This window comes from Neolamprologus multifasciatus, chromosome 10 (assembly GCF_963576455.1).
Source record: "Neolamprologus multifasciatus chromosome 10, fNeoMul1.2, whole genome shotgun sequence".
Taxonomy (NCBI): Eukaryota; Metazoa; Chordata; class Actinopteri; order Cichliformes; family Cichlidae; genus Neolamprologus; species Neolamprologus multifasciatus.
This window is the reverse complement of record NC_140448.1, coordinates 1,158,133-1,182,510: the sequence shown is the minus strand read 5'-3', so window position 1 is coordinate 1,182,510 and position 24,378 is coordinate 1,158,133. Positions and strand designations below refer to the sequence as shown.

The 24,378-nt window shown below is 37.1% G+C and overlaps 1 protein-coding gene across 10 annotated transcripts in view; it reads right to left on the bottom strand.

Annotated features, from left to right (window-relative positions):
* Positions 1-502: 502 nt before the first annotated feature.
* The window catches only part of ntm (neurotrimin), a 384,314-nt gene continuing 360,438 nt past the window's right edge, over positions 503-24,378 (bottom strand). For 6 of the 10 annotated variants that reach the window (XM_085173860.1, XM_085173854.1, XM_085173853.1 and 3 more), the window contains 4 exons: positions 17,733-17,861; positions 13,767-13,887; positions 13,391-13,542; positions 10,995-13,283 (listed from right to left, as the gene is read on the bottom strand). In XM_085173860.1, coding sequence (XP_085029986.1) covers positions 12,940-13,283; positions 13,391-13,542; positions 13,767-13,887; positions 17,733-17,861 — 746 coding nt within the window. In that variant the 3' untranslated portion in view covers positions 10,995-12,939. Of the gene's footprint in view, positions 7,872-10,356; positions 10,815-10,994; positions 13,284-13,390; positions 13,543-13,766; positions 13,888-17,732; positions 17,862-24,378 lie in introns of those variants that run through there. The other 4 variants (XM_085173856.1, XM_085173858.1, XR_014876329.1 and 1 more) reach the window with 4 other exon arrangements.

Here is a 24,378-nt window from a genome sequence, read left to right as displayed (position 1 = left end):
TATCCGATCCAGTAATTTAGGTCAGTATCGGACTGATACCGATACGTAATATCGGATCGGTCCATCTCTAATAAATACACAAACAATACACATATGCTGTCAATTGTGTAATTTAAGTGATCTAGGTAGCTCTGTTTTGGAAGTTCAGTTCATGCTAGAAAAGTGTTTTGGAGTTTGTACGTGCTTTGGAGTTTGTACATGCTTTGTCTCTAGGGGCCACCGTAAATATTTATATATAAACATATATAAATAAAACCAATGTTTTTTACATTAGTAATTCCTTTTGTGCATAATTTTATATTATTGTTAATAATAAATTAATTAATTAAAGCAACAAAACAACCTGAAGAGCCGGTTCTTTTTAGTGAGCCGAACCGAAAGAGCCGGAAATCCCATCACTAGTCTATTGGCGGTGCAGCATGCCAGCAATTTGATTTCTTCCTATCACTATTTACTCTGAACAACCCATTAACACTAAATAAAGACAAGAAATCACAAGATATTAAGAGACAACATTTTATTACTGTCAGCCTTAAATATGAGCACACACTTTTCATCAATAAAATACATATGACCAACAACTCTATACAACTACCTTCAAGTAGTATTTAAGTGACCAAGTAGTATTGGGGTAAAAGTTATTGAATAGTGTTGAAATAAAATGACAAAATTGTGAAGGATTAAAATATTCCAAGAGCTCAATTTACTTAATCTAAACATGTTTCAATCGCGTTTTATGAACACAAAATGCACAGTTTTATTGAATATGAAAAAGTTGTGTTGATTTAACTCAGTTGTTTAAGTTTCTACCAAAGCAAAACATTTGTGTGCAGCCAATGTCCACTATTGAATCAAGTAAATCAAACATGGCCTTTTTTTCAGTGTAGGGTAGAATTTTAGTCATGTAAATAATCCAAAAATGAATCCCAACATATTGTGAGACAATGTCATGAATCTGCTAAGATAATCTCCGGGCAGCTGAGACAGATGTTTGTAATTGGTCATATAAACATGAACATGCAATGCTTCCAAATTACAAATCTTAGTGGGCTGTGATTCAAAATTGGCTCACAGAAACAAAAAAAAATATGTGTATCCAGCACTTCTCAGTGCGTTTTCATAAATGAATGCTGGTTCAGGATCAGAAATAGGTATTTCTAAGATCCTCTGCTCATTCGCCTGGATTTTGTCATAGGTTTGGCTTGATTAGGACTTGCATATAATTTTTTTTAAAGTCATGCTTGGTGGGAATTGGTAGCTATTGCTCTAACATAGTGCAGACACAAAAAATGCAATATGCCTGCCTTCAATTTGTCTGAGAGATTAATTGTTACTGTGGTTGCTTATTTCCAATTTAAATAGGTATGTCAGCTCCTGCTGTGTTGAGTTTGCCTGAAAGAGATGCATATTATGTGCAGTTGCTGAAAGTGCATAGCATGTGGAAAAAGAATCAATTTTAATCCAACTCGTTTCAGTTTAGTTCCATTTACATAGCGCCAAAGCACAAAAACAACCACAATCATCTCAAGGTGCTTTATACTGTATATTGTAGAGTAAAGATCCTACAACATTAAAGGGAAAATCTCAATAATCTGCCAACCCCCTAAGTGCAAGCACTTCTTGAAAGTGGGATGGAAAAACTCCCTTTTAACGAAAGAAACCTCTGACAGAACCAGGCCTAGGGAAGAGTGGCCATCTGCAAAGGCTGGTTTGGGGTGAGGGGAAAGAAAAGATAAAGGGAAAAGAGTGACAAGACAAAAAAAATATTTCAATTATTTTCTAAAAACTAAATGTAATAGTGCAGTCTTTCACAATCAGTTTTTGACTTTTAATTACTAAAGGGAATGAATAATTAAATTAAATTTCAATTTAATTCTATTTTATTTATAAAAAAAATGACATTTAGCAAAACACTGTAATCATCACACAAGGTCAGACTTCTTACTTAAAGGATAATTCAGATGTATTTCAAACTAGTGTAGTTCCTTTGAATGTCCAAGAATTGAAAATTAATTAAGTATCAAGCTAATGTAGCTATGATTCTTCACTGTTAGCCAGTGCTGCCTGTGGCTGTCTTACAGGAAACAATCAAAATGTTATTCCAAAACAGAAACCTGCAGACATCATGAAGCTGTTCAAAGACTTGAACAATCAAAATAGTCTGCAAAGATGAATATAAATACGTCTGCATTAAGTTTAGCTGGAAGGTTGTCCAAAACACATGCCATTTCTATTTTAGCACAAACCCTTGAACCATAGTAGTCACATTAAAGGGATCATTAAAAGTTTTGAATTTGAATTAAAGCGAACCTAGATAAGAACAACTGGACAACATGAGGACAAAGAAAGATTTTTGTTTTGGTTTTTCAACTAAATGTGTATTAAATGGGAAATTAGCTGTGTTGTGTGGCACAAATCATTACACTGCCTTGCAACAAACAATGTGACTGTCTTTATTTAACTGCTCTGCAAGCCAGCTTGTCTAACCTTGAGGATGACAATGTCCATAATGCATCAAGAACACTGGCACTAGGTAATACAAAAGGCTTTAAAAAAAATCCAAAATAAGCCTGTAAAGAGGCAGCATGCATAGGTTTTCTCCACATGCTTTTCCCTTTTCTGTGTTTGGAACAACAGGGATTTGAGAACAATGAAATTAAAATTACCTTTTACTCTTAGCTTTGTACATCTCAGACCAACACGAAAGCTTAAGAAAATATAATCCAGTCGGATTTCCAACAATGATCTGACAGGCATTGACTCTTCTCTATGTCATCCTCTGATCATGGATGATACTTATCGTTCCCAAAAAGTTGTGTTCTGTGCCTTCTGGGGGATTTTTGTTTCTTGGAGGCCTTGAACTTATGATCTCATTGGCAGAATTTTAGGAGTAATCCTGTTTTGTCTGCATCTGAGGCTGAATGTCAGGTGGTTCCTGGAGTCAGCTATCTTACTTGCTGTTTGCTCGTACTCATGTAGTAGCTTTAGGCAGTCTTTGCCAAAGTGGGTTAAAATGTCTTGATGCATCCAGGTAAGGAAAACCACCAAGTCATTGGCTCAGGTATGTGGATGACAATCTCAGGATGTACCACAATTCACTGATCACATTAACTCGGTAGACAAACACATCAAGTTCACCAGGGAGGATATGAAAAATGACAGACTAGCCTTCTTACACTGTAAGATTTTCATCAGTAATGGGGGTCATTTAAAAGTTGATGTGTACCGTCTACCTACACATATGGATCAGTATTCAAGGTTTAACTCTCATCATCCACTAAAGCAAAAACTGGTTGTCATCAGGATGGTACAACATAGAGCGAACACCATCCCCACAGATACAGCAGCCAAGGAAGCAGAAAAACATCCTATCAAGATGGCCTTGAGTAAATGCGCCAAAAATTGGTCTACCCCAAGGATCAAATCACCAGATACAAACAGAGTAATGTAGTGTACACTGCTAAGTGCCAGAAGAATTGCCATGATTTATACATCGGGGAAACCAAACAACCTCTGGCAAAGTAGATGGCACAACAAGAGGTAACTCATCAGGCCAAAACTTTGCAGTCTATATAATCCTACAGGCTGGTGCATACTCTTTCCACTAACCTGTAGGATGAAGCTGTACCGGTACACATCCTGGACAGAGAGGAGTGCTGGTTTGAGTGGGGAGTAAAGGAGGCCATTTACCTGAAAAGGGAAAGACCATCTCTGAATCGAGGAAGGAGCCTAAGGGTACATCTTTCGCTATCTTACAATGCTGTGATGGCAGCCATTCCCCAACTCTCTATGAATGGTACTGATGGCCACTGATCAGTTGCCATTGAAGAATAGTCTTTGGTCTCTGGTTGTTAATAGATAATAATTTAATAATTTCAAATATATTAATAAAAGTTCCTAGAGGTCATCCAAGGTCACCCAGCACCTTTCTTTATTGTGAAAACATTGTGAAACATAAACCATGATATTTTTATCATGATCACAGTCTCAAAAGTAAAAAAAAAAAAAAAAAGGTTAACAGTAATAGTTAAAATAGACTAAGCATTAACAAAATACAAATTAATCAGAACAACATAGGGATGTTTTTTGTTAGAAAAGGTAAATACGGGCTTTTGACCTTGAAACCTTCATTAATGTTCTTACAAAAGCATTACAAACTAACATTTTATAAGCACAAACCAGCACAAATGTTTGCAATCAATTTTGTTTGATTTGAAGAAGGTGGGGTCAGCTGAGACTGAAGAAGTCACTTGGATGAGTGACGAAACATTTCTCCCACTGAAAGCGTTATGTCCACATGAACAGAATCAGCGTTTGGGGATTTTCTTACCTGGATGATTAAGAATGCATCAAGATTTTTATCACATTCTTAGCTCAGTGTTAAGCAATTTGCAAAATTTTATCCATGGTGAGAGATTTTACTGCAAGTTCATAAACAGGTATATTTGATATAAAAAATTTGTAGAGTTCTAAAGTCATATTTTTAATTCTCACAGTTTCGGTTACCTTGTGAGATAGTGTTCAAACTGTACATGTGCTACTAAGTGTGAGCAAGTACTCAGCAGCAAATATACTGGAAAATCTAAATAAGACTTTCAGGTGTTTATTGCTGCGCTATTAAATAATCTGGCTAGATGATAAACATTTGCTTATAGGTAGTATTGAATGGATCACTGCAAAAACTTCCCTAGGAGGTGATCTGATGTGAGTCCATCTTAAATGTGGTGAATTTTGTCATAAAATGACTGTGCAGGATAGACGTGTGATTGGTAGTGCCTTCTTTCAACCCAGGATGGAATAATTACCATGTCATTTCCAAACATTGGAGTGCTAGAGATAAATAATGTTCTGCAGTCTCGCTCTGTCCCTCCCTCTCTCTGATATGTGAAAACAAACAATGATTAGCCTGTCAGATTCAGGTCATGATTATCCTGATCAGTTTCTAAAACGACCCGTTTCATGCCTCTCTGATTTGGATGTTGGCTCTTCTTTTCACATCAAGAAGTAAAAAGGTTGTTATCCCCAAAAACCATGGAAAGAAAAGAAAGATAGAGGTAGGGGAATGTGGATGATGGACTAGGGCCTCAGTGGTGCTGACACAAGCAAGAGGGAAAAGACTGAGAAAGGGGGCAAAAAATGTATATTAAAAGAACAGAGGTCATTGCTTTTGTGTACCCTTTCCTCCTTTTAGGTGTGATGAACTTTCAGAAGATAAGAAAGGCAACATCTTCCATCATTAAACAGACATAGTAATTTGTTTTAATTCACTGTTTTTGTTTGTTGCAGTGTTAATGGAAACCTTCAACTGCAAAACTCTGATAGAAACTGACAGTAAAAACAAACAGCATTTTGCAAGGGATGCACAATGTCTTCAAACAATCCTTCTCATTACAAAAGCCAGTAGTTCAATACCAGATGTACATTTTTTGTTATTGTCACTAAATAACAAAAAAGCATACCCATGTTAAGTACAGTCTGCCAGTTGGTACAAATCTCTTTTCAAATTGAGAGATATGAAAGAGAGAAATTACCAGCTTTAATTCTTCCTGTCATTTTGTGAGAGGTTACAGATTGTTGCATAAAATTCTCATGCTCACAATAAAATATGGTAAAGGAGGTCTGCTGATTGTTTGCTGCCTGTGACACTCTGCCTGCACTGATGTTTGTCCATAGTGAAACATATGATTTTCAGGTTTTCTCATATATTCTGTCTTTTCTGTTAATGCAAGTTATATATCAGGTGATAAGAACTGTTGTGGCCTATTTGCTGAGACCTTTAATCAGTCTCAGTTATTGCAGTTGGCTTGCATACTCTACAGTAAAGTCTAAAATTATTAAATCTTCTGACCAATATCTCACAATCTGACTCCTATACTGTACATTTTGGTTTAAGAGTATCAATGATTTTGTATTTTACTCGTGTCAAAAGACAACACATTTACTCTAAAGGTCTTCACGAGTCTACCCATGTCAGTAGATCTGTATAGGACTGGATAATGGACAAAATACTAAAGATGGGTCTTAGCCTATAAGTCTAAATCGTGAAGTGGCAGCAAAAGTACCTTAAATCTGCTTTCATTCTAATAGGCTAAGAATAATTGCTTAATTTATAAAGTCCAAATCAACAGAAGTCTGAAAGTCTTTACTGCAAAATGTTTGCTAATTCAACCTTTTTCTTATAAGTTTATGGTCTCAGTTCCTACTTTCAATACATCTTCAGTCTAATATGATCTTCACTTTGTGCATTATAGTTTAATTTACAGATAATGATGAAACAATGTATGCTTCAAGTTACTATTGTATGGTAGTGAATAATTTCCTCAGGTTGTCAATGAAAAAGGAACTCTTAAGACTGCAAATGAGCAATTATGTCACAGTGGCATAAATGCTCATTTGCAGTTATGCCACGTTTTACATATAGTCTTTATTTCTGACCTATTTTTTCTGACCTTTTTTTTTAACCCAGGTGTTATTTCTATATTATTTCTGGGTCAATATTAAAAAAATAGGCCATTCCACTTTAATTCACTGTGGTACATTTTTGCACAGACAGACATTTCTGTACCCATGAAGACCTCTAGTTTACTCTGAAGTTAATGAGAAGACAATACTTAAAAATTAGGGTCTTTGTTTGGTGATTTGAAAAACAGGAAGTATATGAAATATAGTCTTTGGGTTATTTGTGTCTAAATACATGCAGAAAGAGTTTATTTTGTGTTAATCTACTCAAAACAACTGTTCTGTAATCCTCCAGTGCTAGTTTAGAACATAAACAGGAACAATTTCTAGAGCATGTATACATGGTATGATATTAAACAAATATCAATAGCATTAATAGGTCTACATTACTTAAGTCAGATGTCCACTCCATACAAGTGTAGCTAGCATTCCCTCCATCTGTAAATATTAAAGTCTAACATAATTATAATTATAATAATCTTGAAAACATTTTTGTATACAACCAGTACGAGTAAAGAACAAAAAATGACAAAGAGATGAAAGTAAGAGGTTCGTCCCAAATAATTACAAGTTCATATTTCCCGTTTTAAAAATATTTAAAACTACACATAATTGAAAAAATATAATTAAAAAGATTAGCATAGCACAAGTGCAAATATATCACTATAATGGTGGGAACAAAAATACTACAATTTTGCTTTCAACAACCAGACGAAAGGATAATTATTACACATTAAAATATGATAACACCAGGTTTTCAGCCTCAGGGCAACCTTGTGTTTGACTCTTTCAGGTTAATTTTGAGGTATTTAGAATTCACTTCTTATATTTGCTGTAAATTTGCTGTTTCCTGGAATAGACATGAATATTCAGTGTGGTTAAATTCAAGACAAATCCATTTGATTAAGAGACACTTTTTAAAAATAAGAGACACCATTTTAAAAATCTTTTTTTTAGAATCACAGGTAAAAAGACACAATCCAGAATAATATGATTCAAAGAGAAAAATATCCAACAAAATTCAATTAAAAGGTGAAACATTTGTTACATCCTTGAAATCTCAAAAAAAAAAAGACCCTCAATGACATACTTGTTTAGCGGGTCAACATCAATGCAGTGCAGATTAAATCATGCACTTAATGTGCATCAGTTTATGGTTTCAGTTGGAAAAAACAAAAAAACACACACACACACTCCCACGCATACACACACACATACACACACACACACACATACACACACTCACACGCATACACACACGCAGGCACACACACACACACACAAAACACTGGAGTTCAACTCAATTTATCTTCAAAATCTAAGCAGGAAGGACAGAATCATAATGAAGAGGAGACAGTTGTGTGAGTGCACACTCATTGCACCGCCGCTGCCATCCTGAACTGCTCTCGGTCCTAACAGGAGATAGAATGAGGAAAAACATCTGGGTAAGTTTCACCACTAAGGAGTTTTCTTCTTTTGGTGTGTCAGTACTTGAAGTAAGTTAATAAACCTCCCGTCTGTGAACAATCCAGCATTACAAACATAATTGTGTTTTTTTAAACAACAACTTAAAGAGTAATAAGAGCTGTAACAGTTGTTATGGTTTGTATGTCATCTTAATAAGATGGCATGAAGACAGTACTGCAATTTTGATGCAGAAGTTTTTGCTACAATATATTAGAGTTCAATTTTAGGGACACCTGGTTGTGTCTTTGATGGTATGTTCCAGCAAATGGCCATAGAAAGGTTTAGGGTTATCTTGCAAACAGTTTTGCATTCATAACAAGAAATATTACATAGCTACAAAATGTAATGTAATATCAGCAAAAATTCAGTACACATTCAGCTGACGGAAATTGAGAATGTGCTTTAAAAAGTTGTTTGACAATGCACACCCACAGACTGTATGGCAACAATTATGTGTTAATACTGATAAAGTTAACAATGACTTAAACCAAGAGCCTGAAAAAGTGACTAACTGTATTATCTATACCTTATTTTGTTTCTCCACAAAACATAAGATTTTTTAAGGTTTAGAGTTAGGAAAAAGAAATGCAGGATATTTGCATAGCGAGAATCTGGGAACACAGTAATTAACACTGTAACTGCCAGGAGGAGTGATTTTGACCCCTCAGCTGATTGTTTACATTTTAAAATTGATCTCAACGCAGGCTACACAAAAGGGGGAAAAAAAGCATTTTAAATTATTATTGTAAAAGTAGTAATGTCCAAGTTGATCATCTCGTCCATTTTTACATCTGCCTCAAAATCACCAAAGTGCAGCCTCCGATTCAGTGTTCACACTGCTCCCCAATTCTCAATCTGCAGCTTCACCTCCCCAGCTGTCCGGGTCAGGCCTAAAACCTGTTTTACTAATGTGCTCTGGATTTCACTATTCATTTGTTTGGATTAGTTCTCCACAGTCTAGACTCTCTGTTCACTTTAGGTATGAATTCCTATGCTGCTCAGAAGAGAAAGCAACCTGCCACTTCTCCATACTTTCGGTTACGCACTCCCCCTGCTTCTGCTCAAAATCCCATACTCAGCCTGTAGTAATCTTTCTTTTTCTTTTTTTTAAATCTAACTACAGTCCCCTATATATTTATTTATCAGTCACATATAACTAGCTTTTGGCTGATGTTATAACAGTCAAAGGTGGGTTCTAGGTAAAAGTGGACATTTTGTTTTTCTTTTGATCCCAAACATTCCAAAATTCCAAATTTGATAAATAATCCCTTTAAAAAAAAAAAAAAAAAAGTTATGAAATTTGAGACGATCAGGTTTTATTTTAATAGAGTTACGGGATTTTGAAAATGCCAGAGGGTCAAAATGTCCATCAAACTGGTGTTAAAAAGTCGTGCTGGCTGAAGTTTTAAGTTAAAGCAAGTGATAAATGCCATTGATCCTACTTTAAAGTCCCTCAGGATTCTATTACAGTTTATTTTTTTGTTAAACTGTGTTTGTAATTTGTTTTTGAACATCACTTACGATGCATTCTTTTCCTGAATTTGTTGTAAGTAGCAACTGTAAATTAATCATCATCATTCATCTTTGGATCTGATTTATTTAGCACATAACAGTGAATAGTGTTATGAAGTTTGGATGATAATGAAAGATGAACAAAGAGAAGCAGAGTGAGGAAGTAATCTCAGTGAGGAAGTAACAACACTGTCAAAAAACTATATTTAAAGGAAAACTCTTCAAGATGACATGAACTGCTCAAAGGTTTAGTAAGATAAAAATGAACCGTGCTCAGCAAGGTTGTTTTTTCAAGGACATTCTTAGGATTGAGAAGTGATTTAAAACACTTATTCAAATTGAAATGCAGTATTCCAGCACTGATATTTTTACACATTGCTAAAATTACCAAAGTATTGCATGATGCATTTTATGAATAAAAGTATGTAATATTTTCATCATGCCCTTTTTGGGGATGAGGCAAGTTCTAAATGAGTGTATTATAAAAGGATTTTGGATCATTTTTACATTGAAATTGGTAAAACAATGACTACTCATTTCCCTTGGCTTTCCACAAGTTTCCTTTGGGGGCATGTATCCAATTATCCTTCCACAGTGGATTATTCCTAATCCTCTCTACTGCTAATTAGAATAATGAAAATCACTCATAGTCATAGTCCAAATCAAAGTCATTAATACAATTCTGTTATGTGAATGGACTGCTGGTCGCAGTCACAAGGACAAATCAAATGGCAAAGTAGGTGTGGTGTTTATCTCTGCAGTTTCACACGTTAACGTGCTGGACCTCAAAATGTGCACAGATTCACACAAGAAATTTGCAATTTTGTTTGGTTTTCTTCTGTAGCATGTACAGTTAAAATGCAGCAAATATTGGTACAATGGATCACAGAAGAACAAACAAACATAATAAATACTTACATTAGGAAAAGCACATGCAAAGAATCAAAATGAAGCCGATGTCACACAGAGAGGCAGTTAGGTTTGAGAAGAAAAAGATGAAACACAGTTAATGAAACAGACTTCATTGACCATTTTCACAGATTTGCATATGTCAGTTTCCTTTGCTGCTCACCGTCCTCAGAGATCCTGCATACCACACAAGAACTCTAACATGTCAATTCAATAAAACCACAGAAGGTTAAAGTGCAATTTTGACTGGTTCAAAAAGCCAAGACAAATGATTTCACTTTTTTTCAAATGTAGCAGAGACTCATCGTCTCTGAAATTCTAATGCAGCCTAACTTACAATTGTGAAAATGGCAATGTTCCACAGGCTCCAGCATGCAATTAATACTATTGATTCTCGACAGCTGACGCTCATGCTGGTGTTGAATACTAACCTTGCAAAAGTGTTGAGCTAGTGGGTTCAATTACCACTATACCAGGGAAACAAATTGAACAGAGCAACGTGTCAGAAACAGAAAAGCAACATAATGATATCAGTTTCAGACAGTTCAACTGACAAAACAGCAGCAACGCCCATTTATAAAAGCAAAGGTGGGGCCCTAAAGGCAAAACACTGTGTTTTAAGTACCACAAATAAAGTAAGCAAAATTTTAAGAACAGCAAACTCTCCAAATAAAGACCCTTTAACAATGCAACGTGTAACAAGGACCTTCCATCAGATGTGTAAAGAATTTTTTTTATTATTATTTGAATGGCCGTCTGTCATATAAATAATTTTTAAGGCTTTATTCAGACATTGCAGTATGATTTCAGAAAGAATTTTAATGTTTACATGAGAACAGTGTATTTAAAGCTCACACAGGCTTGATAACTGATTTCCAAGAGTTCTATAGACTTATATGTATAGCACAGGTATTTATTACCACACAATTCGCACTTCAACCTGGTTTGCCTCTTACCTGTAGTTATTTTTATTTAATTTAATAACTGTACAGTACTCTCTGTATTTAGTAACCACTGTCCTTAATGTAAATACGTAAGAAAAATTGTGTATGTTTCTGTTCCGTGTCCTGTGTACTGTTTGTTTGTATATGTGTCTTTTTGGCTGGTGTTACAACCAAATTTCCCCTTGTGGGACAATTAAAGGATTATTCTATTCTATTCTATTCTAATTATTTTCCTTGTGTGTGAGCAGAGAACTCAGGAGCCACACACACAAATAAGCCATGATTGTGCACACGAGGGTGTATGCTCAGCAGTCCCCTTAATTTGCTGTATAATATTACACATATATTATCATGACAAAACAAACAAACAAAGCCTAACCTGGGATCTAACAAATTATACAAATTAGAACTTTAGCCAAAACATAGACTTAAACATGCCAACAAAACGTTTATCAGTCTAGTCCCAGAAGTGGCTATTCACTCACTGACTATATTTTGGCCTTATTTTTGATGGAAGCCATATTAAATAAGCAGGAGCAGATGAAGAGGACATGATGTCAGACACAGGAACAGCACAGTGAATCCAATACATTTTCAAAATAAGATGCAACTCTCCACTTCTCATTTTTTTCTGGTGAGATTTATAACTTCACAGAGGACAGAACAGTGGAGATAGTGTTAAAGTTAAAGACATGAACCCAGGGTAGTACTTGGTTAATGAAACCGTCTTGGACTGTATTCGGTGACTTATTCTGCTTTGCAGCCTTGGTGAGCTCAGTGTACAGTACACAAAAAAATTCTCCACTGGCTGCAGGTTCTGGTTTGAGAGGCTCCACAGCAGCATAACAAGTACCATCTTGGGCTGTAGAGTGCAACTCTGGTCACTACATGTGACAGTGATCAAAGACCCAGCTTAGTGATAATGAGGACCACTGCAAGAGTGACCTGATTAGCAGCAACTATCCATCCATCCATCCATCTTCTTCCGCTTTATCCGGGGCTGGGTCGCAGGGGCAGCAGCCTAAGCAGAGAAGCCCAGACCTCCCTCTCCCCAGCCACCTCCTCTAGCTTATCTGGGGGAACGCCAAGACGTTCCCAGGCCAGCCGAGAGAAATAATCTCTCCAGCGTGTCCTGGGTCTGCCCCGGGGCCTCCTCCCGGTGGGACATGCCCGGAACACCTCACCCAGGAGGCGCCCAGGAGGCATCCTTGTCAGATGCCCGAACCACCTCAGCTGGCTCCTTTCGATGTGGAGGAGCAGCGGCTCTACTCTGAGCCCCTCCCGGATGGCTGAACTTCTCACCTTATCTCTAAAGGAGAGGCCAGCCACCCTTCGGAGGAAGCTCATTTGTTCTTTCGGTCAGTACCCACAGCTTGTGGCCATAGGTGAGGGTAAGGATGTAGATCGACCAGTAAATTGAGAACTTCGTTTTTACACTCAGCTCTCTTTTCACCACGACGGACCAGTGCAGCATCCGCATCAGTAATCCGCCTGTCGATCTCTGGCTCCCTTCTCCCATCAATCGCGAACAAGACCCCGAGATACTTGAACTCCTCCACTTGGGGCAGGAACTAATCCCCGACCCGGAGTGGGCACTCCACCCTTTTCCAGCTGAGAACCATGGCCTCAGATTTGGAGGTGCTGATCCTCATTCCAGTGCGAGCTGGAGGCCACCCGATGAAGCCAACAGAACCACATCATCTGCGAAAAGCAGAGATGAGATTCTGAGGCCACCTAAGTGAAAGCCCTCCGCCACTTGGCTGCGCCTAGAAATCCTGTCCATAAAAATTATGAACAGAATCGGTGACAAAGGGCAGCCCTGGCAGAGCCCATTACCCACCGGGAATGAATCTGACTTATTGCCGGCAATGTGAACCAAGCTTTTGCAACGGTTGTATAGGGATCGAATGGCCCGTAGCAATGGACTAGACACCCCATACTCCTGTAGCACCTCCCACAGGACACCCCGAGGGACACGGTCGAATGCAGCAACTAAACATCAAAATAAAATGACCGCATACAACAACGTTTGTACAAATCTGACATATTGCACAATCTTAGTTATAGTTCCTGTTGTCAAGTATCATAAATGTACTTACCAAACAGAAGGAAGCTTGTATTTGAACTCCCAAGTGTGTTGATGGCAACACAGGTGTAGTTGCCATAATCTCCATCAGACACATTAAAGAAGGTCAGCTTTGATCCTAATCCAGTACTGACAATCTCGATACCATCAAAGTCATTAAAGATCCTAAATGAGTGAAAAATATCAAATCATATCATTCATGTTTTCTTTTTGACTTTTTTTCCACACTTTTTAAAAAAAAAATCAGTTTAGATAGTATTGGGACTATAAATTTCACAGCAGATCATTAACCATCAGTAACTTGTGTGCACACACACACACAAAGGCACACGCACATATTCACATACCTTTAATTTGCCTATTTAAAATGCAAATGTAAGACCAATTACCTTCTGTTATCTTTGTACCATTCAAAATCTGCCTCAGGCACTGCATCAGCCTCACACTCCAGCACTCCTCTCTGGCCCAGTGTCACTCCAACATCTCTGCCCTCTGACACAGCTGGAGCATCTACAACCAGACAGAAACACACAGGGATGTTGTGTGTGGGAGTAAGCAGCAGCACAAGCATTGATAAGCAGGAGACAGAGGTCATGGCATTTTCCTGTCTTGACTCTATGCCACAACAAAGTGAACAGATAATATCATTCAAATTATACATAATACTTAGTACAGTGTTGAAACTACATAGTGTTAGAGTATGATGTGAAGAAAATAACTGTTCAGGTTTTAATGATCAATTTTCTTACCTCTGTATCATAGAGATATTATAATATAAATAATAGTTGTTAGCTGTATGTCCAAAATATAGGCAAATGTGCCCAAGTAGTCAGCTACTGCTCATGGGCCTTTCAAACTTGCTTTGATTTCAGGGCTCTCTGTGGTAACTAAAAAATGATAACTACACACGACAATATGAATAATAACTTGTACTGCAAAAATAAAGGAAAACAATGAAAATGCCACTTGTGATAATAAAGTATAATTCAATGCCACAAAATTATTTTTTTTGTCAAATAGGCCAAAAAGCAACCTCAATCATTATTACAAAGTGCTAATGATTTATATAGCATTTGGCATTTAGGTTTGACAAATGAACCAATGATTAAGGTTGTAGATTAATTTCCTGAAAATCAGCTAATTTACCCACAATTAAACAGAAAAAGGTAAATTAACCATGCTACATGCATTAGACTATTATTAGATATAGGTTAATTTAATAACAAAGTAGTTCTAATTTGAACGTATCTTTCATTTAAAATAGCGCATACTTCCAGAGCACATACTTCTAACCCTAACCCCAGTCAGCCAATCATGTGGTAGTAGTAATAATAAATAAAATCCTGTAGATAAAGGTCACAGGCACAACTAATAACAGAGTCAGAAATCAGAATGTGATCATAAAAAAACTCCAACCAAATCAGTAGTTCTGGGTAGTTGTTCTGCAGATGGAAAAGCTTTTATGATTAGAGAACTCAGAAGGTTTGAGGTGTGCAGAGATGTAATTTATCATGACACGTGAAGTAACATTATACATTATGTAGCTGAAGTAAACTATGGCAACTATAGTATAGTAAACAAAAGTATATATACTGTCTAAGAGGAAATAAAACACATTCATGGGGAGCATATTGCTCATAATGTGCATAAATTAGGCAAATTGGGGCTAAAGATGGATGTTTACTGAACTCCTTCAGTGTGTTTACTGATGCTGTGCAAATCTGGCACTGTCCCTGACTTCACTCTACATGATTTATATAATTATGTTATCACCAGCAAATCAATTATACGAGATCTGAAGCCCTACAAAAGTTTGGATGCTTATCAGTATTTTCTGGGCCAGATTGTCCGGTGGGCATTATGGGCATGCAATCTTAAACCATAAATTATCAAAAAGTAGATATGATATTTTTTTATTATAAAAATTGGCCAAATACAGTAGTCTTTATTTAAATACAGTAGTCTATATTCTATCTCTCCCTTTTTCATCTACATTGCTAGTGGTCTCTCCCTAAGTCAACTAGCTAGTAGATGCCAGTGCCACTGCCATGCAAGCTAATCTTGTGGTTAGCAGCTCACAATCAAGGTAAATCTATGACCCAAAGGTTTGAATGGCTCTAAATGAAGAAGCCAGGCTTTCCTCATAACCCAAAAAGCAAGATTACAGGAAATATTTCCGTTATTTATTCAACATTCATCTGGGAGCAGGACTGTGGCAATGGCAAGAATTGTTGAAAGGAAGTAACAGATGAGAAGATCATAAGGAAAACAGACAGACAGAGAGAGAGAATGAGGGAGGACGATAATAACAGGTGTGCATGCAAAAACTTTAATTAAACAGTATTTTCATCCTTTTTAATTTAATGTAAGTTACTTTAGAGGATTTAACTGTCACGACTTGCGGGATCGGCAAGGCGCTGATCATAATCTCCCCACTCCTGGCTCTCCTTTTCTATCTCTCTCCCCCTCTCTCCCTCTCTCTCTTGTTTTGCCGGGGCGGAACTCATGGTGGGTTCACGCCCTCGGCCCACACCTTCCTGGATTGGGAACACCTGGGCCTCATCAGACCAGCTGGTATTTTAGAGGGAGGAGGTCAGCGGTTCAACGCTGGATTGTTGTGAAGACTCTAGTCAGTACATGTCGAGCCCAAGTTTCCCGTGCCTCCGTCTCAGAAGGTTAACATGTGTCTCTGTGTTCTAGATTCCCCAGACCCGTCCCTGTGTTTCCCTGTGTGGAGTGTGGAAGGAGTGACTGGTCACTAGCGGAGAGAGAGGTTGGAGTGAGCACGTGTGTGATTTCCCTGTTTTCCCTGGAGCCCTGGAACTCTGCCTCTCACATCTTGTATATATGTAACCCTTTTTTCTCAAAGGTACAGCCTTTGCATTTCAAACTATTCTGTGTACTATCAATATGTCTGATTATTGCAGAAACAAATCTTATCCTCAAAACAAGTCGGCTAGGGCCCAGAAAACATTTCTGCCCAGGGGCCTGTAATTTTATGATCCAAGTATCTGGGTATGTGTCTGAGTATCTGGGTCAAGATGGGTAACAAGCAAAAAAGCTGAAATACTATTTCAAGAAAAAAAAAATCAAAATATGGAGATTACAGTTGATGTTTCAAGAAGGCAAACTACCACGGATGCCGTCTGTATCCACTATAAAATGCCTTGTGGAGATGACTTAATGAAACTTATTGTGTATTTTTTTTATTGTGTTGCTAATACTCTGTCATACAGGTGAATTGTTAATGATATTCATATTTTTCTGTTTTTGCCTCTGTTACTGAAAATGTGTTTTAAGTGGATCTAATGAGCGTATCCTCATACTTAAAAAATAAATGTGATGTGAGAATGTATTAAAACTTTTTATCAAAGAGAAAGTACTTAAAGAGATTTAAGATACTAGTTTCTAAAATTATCTGGGGTAATGTTAGCTTATAACATGTTGTTTGTCAGCTGTATGGAGACAGGAGGGTCACATGCCTGATACGCTCATGATAAACCAACTGGGAAAATATCAAAAATAAATAAACAATTTCATATTCTTCCGTTTAGGAGTGAGGCTTCAGGTGAGGAGGAAGAAGATGAAATGGAGATGAGGAGGAGAGTAGAAATCGAGGAGGTGAGAGAAAAAAAACTAGAACGAGAAAAGGAAAATATAAATGTAAAAATGTTAAATGGTCAAATATAGTTTCAAACAAATACTGGTAATTTGAAAAATTCAAATAGATTATTACTGATACTACTATTTATCTAATGCTGCTGTATCGGATAAATCTTTTTTTTTTTTATCTTCCTCCATCCAAATAAGCAGGAAAGTGATCCAAATTATTCTATATTCGTCCTTGATGACTGCTGGACCCAACAACACATCAGAATACAGGTATTGTGGGGGGGAGAAGTAGAAGCGACGTGCACATGACATCACAAAACAAAACAAAACATTATCATAAAGAATCAATGTCACCAAAAACTAAAATTGGACAGAAAAGGAATGTTCTGAGGAAACTGGATTGTAAGTTGCTAGAATGTCTGTCTGTCTCTATGCGTTCATAGAGACAGACAGACATTCTAGCCTTACAACATATTTGTGAACTGTCTAGGGTGTACCCTGCCCCTTGATTTATGACAGCTCAACCCTGAATCAAAAATGGAAGAAGATGGATATATTAGACATTACAGAACTTTGATCAATGTCAGTCTGATAGGTACTGAAATAGTGAAACAAAAATCCACACAGTTCACAAGAATAGACTGTATTTTTTCTATGATCACCCATCCAACATTGTCCCATTAAAAGTGGCACAATTTAGTACCGTTTGTGTGAATTTTTGAAACATTTAGCAGCCGACTCACAGTTGACGGTGATGTCTACAGTCTGCACGTCTGTGTCAATATCATTGACAGCTGTGCATTCATACGTTCCTGCTTTCTGTCTGGATATAGATGGGATTTCCAAGTATTCATCATCTGACACCAGATCCCCTGTGAAAGATCACACACATAGAGAGAGAGATTGAAGAGGGTCATTTGGAGATAATGTGACAAGTCAACAGCTGTGTCCATGTTCAGTATTTTCACCAACTGTGTGCCTGCAGGACACCTTAAAAGGGAAGAAGGAATATATTGATTACAAGGGCTGATGGATCATTGCAGCTGTATACTATAACTATAATTCACCTAAGTCTACTGATTTGTACTTCATTTAAATGCGATACACAGCAACAAAAATTGTAAAGAAAAAAATCTATTTGTTTTGCTAAAAAAAAAAGAGAAGCTCATTTCCAACTATTGGAGTGAATATGAGTGTGAATAGTTGTGAATAGTTGTCTGCAGCAAACTTGCAACCTTTCCAGGATGTATCCCACCTCTCCATCTTTCATTGCTAGGATAGGCTATATCCACCCTGTGACCTTAAATTGGATATGTAGACAAAAATGAAAGGGTGGATTTTGGCAACAGCAGGAATGAAGACAGATCCTGATCGGGCGTGACAGGCCAAATTCTAACACAATGTGCCAAAACCTGCACTTGTAAATATGGCAAGTCTGTCTTATTCTCATGTTTCTTGTAGCACTCTGTAGCACCAATTCTTGACCAAGACCAGTTCTTGATTTAACATTTTTCATAGGATGCTACAGAATTTGGTGGTTAATGCTTTGTTCGGTGCCTACTCTTTATCACTCGTCTGTCAGAATTTTCATGTTCTGTACTTTTGTGTGTGCCTCTCAAGAGTACAAGCACACTGGGACTACTACTGAGATCTGAGAATAAGAAGAGTGCAAAATCCCAGCCACACTTTTTTTCATTGTATCAATTTGACATGCTTGACAGAGACACTTAATACAGCACTCAACATAAAGAACAAAAGACATAATTGACTTCAAGCTTCCTCCCAAGATGCTGGAAGGCGACAGTAATAAACTGTGCATGGATTCACTTTGCTGAGTTTGGGGACATTATTGAATTGCACCTGGGAAAGCTGTTAAGGATAGAATGCCTCACTGACACACAGTGACACACTCACCTGATGTGGAGTATCAAGAGAGCTCACATAGGTTCCACTCTGTTCCATTTATGCTCCTCTTGTTCCCTTTCTGCTTTCTCTCAAAAGAGGATAATAGAATTTGCCAATAGAGACTACAGTGTCAGTTAAAGCCACTTTGCAAATCCCACTGAGGTGAGTTAATCAAGATGATCAAGTGAAGACTTTTCAGGGAGCTTTTTGAGTGCCCTGACAAAAATAAATTACAATTGTCCATGCTGGAAGTTATAAATGCATTTACCAGTTTTTGCACACTATTGCTAAAAAAAGACAAATATTTTGTCTTAGAGTGATGCTGAAATTGAATGATGCAATATGTGCATGCTAAAGGACATATTTGACCAGAAATTATTCCAAGATTCATCAGTGTTACTGGATGCGAAGGTAATGCCCTCTAAACTACATATCTGGTTAGACACCATGTTTCATGTTCAATGTCCAGGATGTTTGGACTTAATATGTTTTGCCTGAATTAAGGACTAGGAAATTTAAGATGGGTATCATCTGGATTTCAAAGAAAATGTATGCAGTGTTTTCTAATAACATTATGCTATGGAAGCATGTATAATATAAATAGAATTGGTTCCAGCACAGAACTCTGTAGAACTCGATTACTGACTTTTCTGCATGAAGAAGACACAAACTGGAATCTAACAGACAGATATGATTCAAAACACACTGTAGTAAGATATTGGTCATCAGTTTTGAATGCTGCACTAAGAACAAACACGGGCATGAGCACACTGTTCAACACCATAAGATGAGTGAAACTTGAATGAAACTTAAAATAAACTAATAACTTCTCGTTCAACATTTTTTAAAATAAAACAAAGGTCAGAAATCACTCTAGTTATCTAATACAGATCAAGTAAGGTCTTTTCAAGTAATGGCTTAATTACTCCCCTCTTAAGAGACTCTAGTGTGTCTTCTGTTAATAACGATAGATGGATCAGATTTAAAATTGAAGCACTAATTAATGGTGAGACTTCTTTCAACAGTCTGATTGAAATAGGGTCTAGGAGGCACACTGATCTTTTAGAAAAAGAAATTATTGAAGTTAACTCAGAAAGATTAATAGGATAGAAGGAGTCTAAGTAAATATCAGCTGTTAAAAAGTTGCTATACTTAATGAAACATCTGTGAGGGAGTTGTGAGTAATTTTCCCCTAATGGGTAAATTTAGTTTGTGAGAAAATTTCTTGGCTCAGCAGAGCTCCATTTTATCAGCCTGGCTGAAGTGCTGAAAAGAAACCTGGGGTGTTCCTGTTTTTCTCAGAGGGGTTATTTATATTATATATTTATATATATTTGTGAGTCCAAATGAAGATTTTCTAAATTGTGCACATTTGTGAGTTATACCAGGGAGTCAAACATCTGATTTCTTGCTTTCTTTTTAAGGGAAGACAGCATCTACAGTCATACCTAAAGAGGATCTAACACGATTAAGAAACTATTCCACCTCGGTGAGAGCAAAGATTTCAGTAGCTGCTTGGTACTGTGTTGGCACATGGATTGTAATGTGCTGTCTTCCTCGCTTCACACCCAAATGGTTGCAGCAGATAGCCGCCTCTCCCTAAGCATCATTCTGATGGAGGTTTCTCCCTGTTAAAAGGTCATCTGATTGTTGGGTTTCCTGTTTTCTCTGTATTATTGTAGGTTCTTTACCTTGCAATGTAAAGCACCTTGAGGTAACTGTTATGATTTGGTGCTTTATAAATAAAAATTGAATTTAACTTAAAGAAAAGATAACAGTGCAGGAATCACCTCCTTAAATATAGTTAAAGTGTGTTCAGAAGGACTTCTATTGTAATGAAATTTATTGTCCAGTGTCTAACCAATTATCATAAAGTGTTAAGAATGAAATCAATTAAGTCTATTAAAAATTTAAATGCAGTATTAAAGCTGTCATTTTTTATCATCTACATGGATGCTAAATGAAGATGTGTTTGGTTCTAGTCCAAACACCAGGCTGTGGTTTAACCGGTGAACAGGCTAATTTGGCTGTAGGCGTGAACGTGAGTATAAATGGTTGTCTGTCTCTACGTTAGTTCTGTCAAACTGGTGACCTTTCCAGGGTGTATTCCATCTCTCACCCAATGCTACCTGAAATATGCTCCAGCTCCAACAAATCATAAAGGGTCTTTACTTCTTGCACTTCTTACAGTATATCCTTTCATCAAATCCTAAGCAGGTGACAAACACAACAATTTCAGCTGCTCATAGTAGTGTTTAAATATTAAAGTGGTTAAGTTTTTTCTTTCAGTTTCACAAAGGTCAAAAACTATGACTACTCTCCTTTAATTTTAAATTAATCTTTCTAGGCAAACCAGTGCTGTGCAAATCTGGGAAACCTTTATTGCACCTTGGTTAAATTCATTAATTTTCCCGTTCATTCTGGGTACTGCCTAGGCAGAAAAATTTAGCAGTCAGATTGTGTGGTCTGTGGAAGATAGCAAGGATCACTTCTGATCTGCCACAAGCCCCTAAAGCCATCTATCAAAGGTGAGAGGGAGCTGGGTTATGGCTCGAAGAGAGCCTTGGTCCAAGTCTGAAATCATCAATCTTTACGCACTCACAGACAAACACACGCACACGCATGCACACACACACACACACACACACACACACACACACAGATAGATACCGAGAGAGAGAATCTTTATATATTCACTCATTTATACCCCAGAGTGCTTGCCATAGCTGGCCTCACACTGAAAGGCCCAAGGCTGGAGAAAAGTTTCATTGCAGGTGGGAGATACTGGAACAGTATCAGTTTGGAATGCATCGTCCAAACTGCATAGACTGGGACATTTTGTTCTCTACTCAAAGCCTCTTTTAGTCCGAGCAACTGTGCACTGCGACTCTATCAATTCTTAATCGTAAACACCTTTATCAGTCAAATACTGGAACCAAAATGGATATCAAAATGGTATATAAAAAAATACCAACTAGAATCCAAAAAATTTAGTTCGAACAATTTCAGAGAAAACTACGTGAAACTAGACGGATTGTCTTTTATCTTACTTGAAAAAAATCAAAATAACAGCTTCTCAAGCTGATGCTTGTTTATTTATATTTTCCTCCGATACACATTCCATACATTCATTCAGTATTCTTCACTAAATTCTAGTTTTATTAATTAATGCAAAGAGGATCTTCATTTTGCATTTCAATGAACCTTCTCAGAAACTGATTTTGAATAGATAAATATAAGCAACCAGTCATTGCATCCATTTTTATGATGAAGAGTGCTGAGATAAGAACAGAATAAAAAATGCTTTTGAATGGGGCTGTCTCTGAAAAATTGTTTGTTTTACATACAGATTCTCAGTCAAAGCAGTGTTTTACAAAGAGATAGCAGGCATAGTGAAGGTTTAGCCACAAAACACAAACAGTCTTTTCAACAGATATCTGAGTTGTTATCTGAGCTGTGTCTATAAAAAAATATATCTTTCCATGATTGGAAAACTTGATGTGAAGACAAAAACAAAATAAACAAAAAGACACCTGGCATAAACCAAAGATGTGACGAATGCATGGTCCACACCACAAAGTGTTAAGTCACCAATATAAATAATCTATAACCAATATAAACAATCTATACTATATGTAGATGTATGTGTGTGTACTTTTCAACCCAGCATACCTGAAAAGATTTTTGGCCAATCTTCTTAAATCCCTAGCCACATCTGTATTTTAACTGACTAATAGACTGTACCTTTAAGAGGTGAAAACCTTCTGATATTGAGCAGAAAGTTAAGCAGCAATGAAATAAAGCATTGGATCCACTAAATCAGATTTCATAGTATTAGTTCCCAGCAATGACAGTGCTTCAGACCCATGTCTCACAAGTACATTTAACTCTCCAGTCAGATTAATTTGCAAGTTTCCCTTATTATGAATAAATATTACAAAAGCACCCACTCTTCTGCAAAACCTATTTTAGGTCCAGTTGTCCACTATCAGTATATGACCACAATGCAGTGGAAAAGAAAATCTTCTCTTCGTTTCATTAGTTATTGATTTACCAGTCAAGAGAAAGGTCTAATAAGGCATTGTACTTCATTTTTACCATTTTAACCAACAATTCTTTCCTTTTCAAAAGCATGATGCTCTCCAATAAATATTCCGTTAAAGGCACATTCTATTGTAGTGCATGACCAATTGTATCTTGAGCTTACCTGGGCAAAACAGACACATTCCTTTTACCATTGGTTGAATTTTAAAGTTAAGTAATATGAAATGGAAAACCTTCTGAATCCTATTGACAGAAGTGAAACCAAAAGTATATACAATTAAACAGCAGGTTGCTAAAACATAGAGTCATAGACCAATGGTGGCCAATACTTCAATACTTTGCTTTCTTTGGTCTAGCAAGCAAGTAATTATAGAAAAATGCCACTCAGCACATACAATGGAACATTGGGACATTCAGTACTGAAAATTCTAATCTTCTCCCTAATGCTATACACTGTGTATTCTCATCATTGATGCTATCATTCAGCCTCCAGAACATTTACATCCGATTATTACCTTTCATTTAATTTAATTACCTTTGAGTGAAACTTTAATTAATAAAAAAAAGTGAAATCCACTATGGGTCAAACAGAGTCAGTTATAGTCGGGATTGGGTGGAAAACAAAGAGGGACAAGAAAAGACACTGTAGATGTCATAGTCTATGGTAGTCTTAATGTTTGGAGTCTGTTTTCTCTTTGAGTCTAAGTTGGCCAGGATTTTTCCTCCCTATGTGGTGGAGTCTGCTTCCTGCTCTTCAACCAAGCACATTCAATAGAATCTTATTAATATAGCACCAAATCATAACAACAGTTGCCTCAAGGCGCTCCTCATCAAACTACAGTCCTCTGCTGTATTCAAGGACCAGTCTGCTACTGTTCAGTGGTAAATCAGCCCCCAAATGTTATTGTCTTCGCTTGTTTTCTATTGTGTTGATCTCTGTGCTTTTTTGCCTCCAGTCAACCCCAGCCTGGGTCGAGAACCCACCACTTACCTGCCCAACTCACCTGACTCTTTGGAACTGGCTCACTCCATCTGTCTACATGCACCCTTGTGAAGATTTCAGTCCCCAGTTAACCTCCCTACCCTCCTGGATGTGCTTACCTCATGGCCATTCATTTGGGAGAGACTCACTGGATTCCCTCCCCCTGCTAATCATTGGACAGGCAACATCTTCCAAGGACTGACTCACCCACACTACCAAGTAAGCCATTGGTTCTCGCTAGTTATCTTTTGGAACTGCCCTATCTGGAATCACTGGATTAATGTCCCTTTCCTCTTCCATAGTGTCACTTCCTCCTTCGGATCCATTACTCTGTCTTTGTCGCCCTTGTGAATTCTACTTGTTGCAAAACATTATTGTAAATAAATCTTTGGAATTCTGTTGCATTTGAGTACTCTATTTTGCTTCGACCAGACCATGACAGCAAAAACATATATATT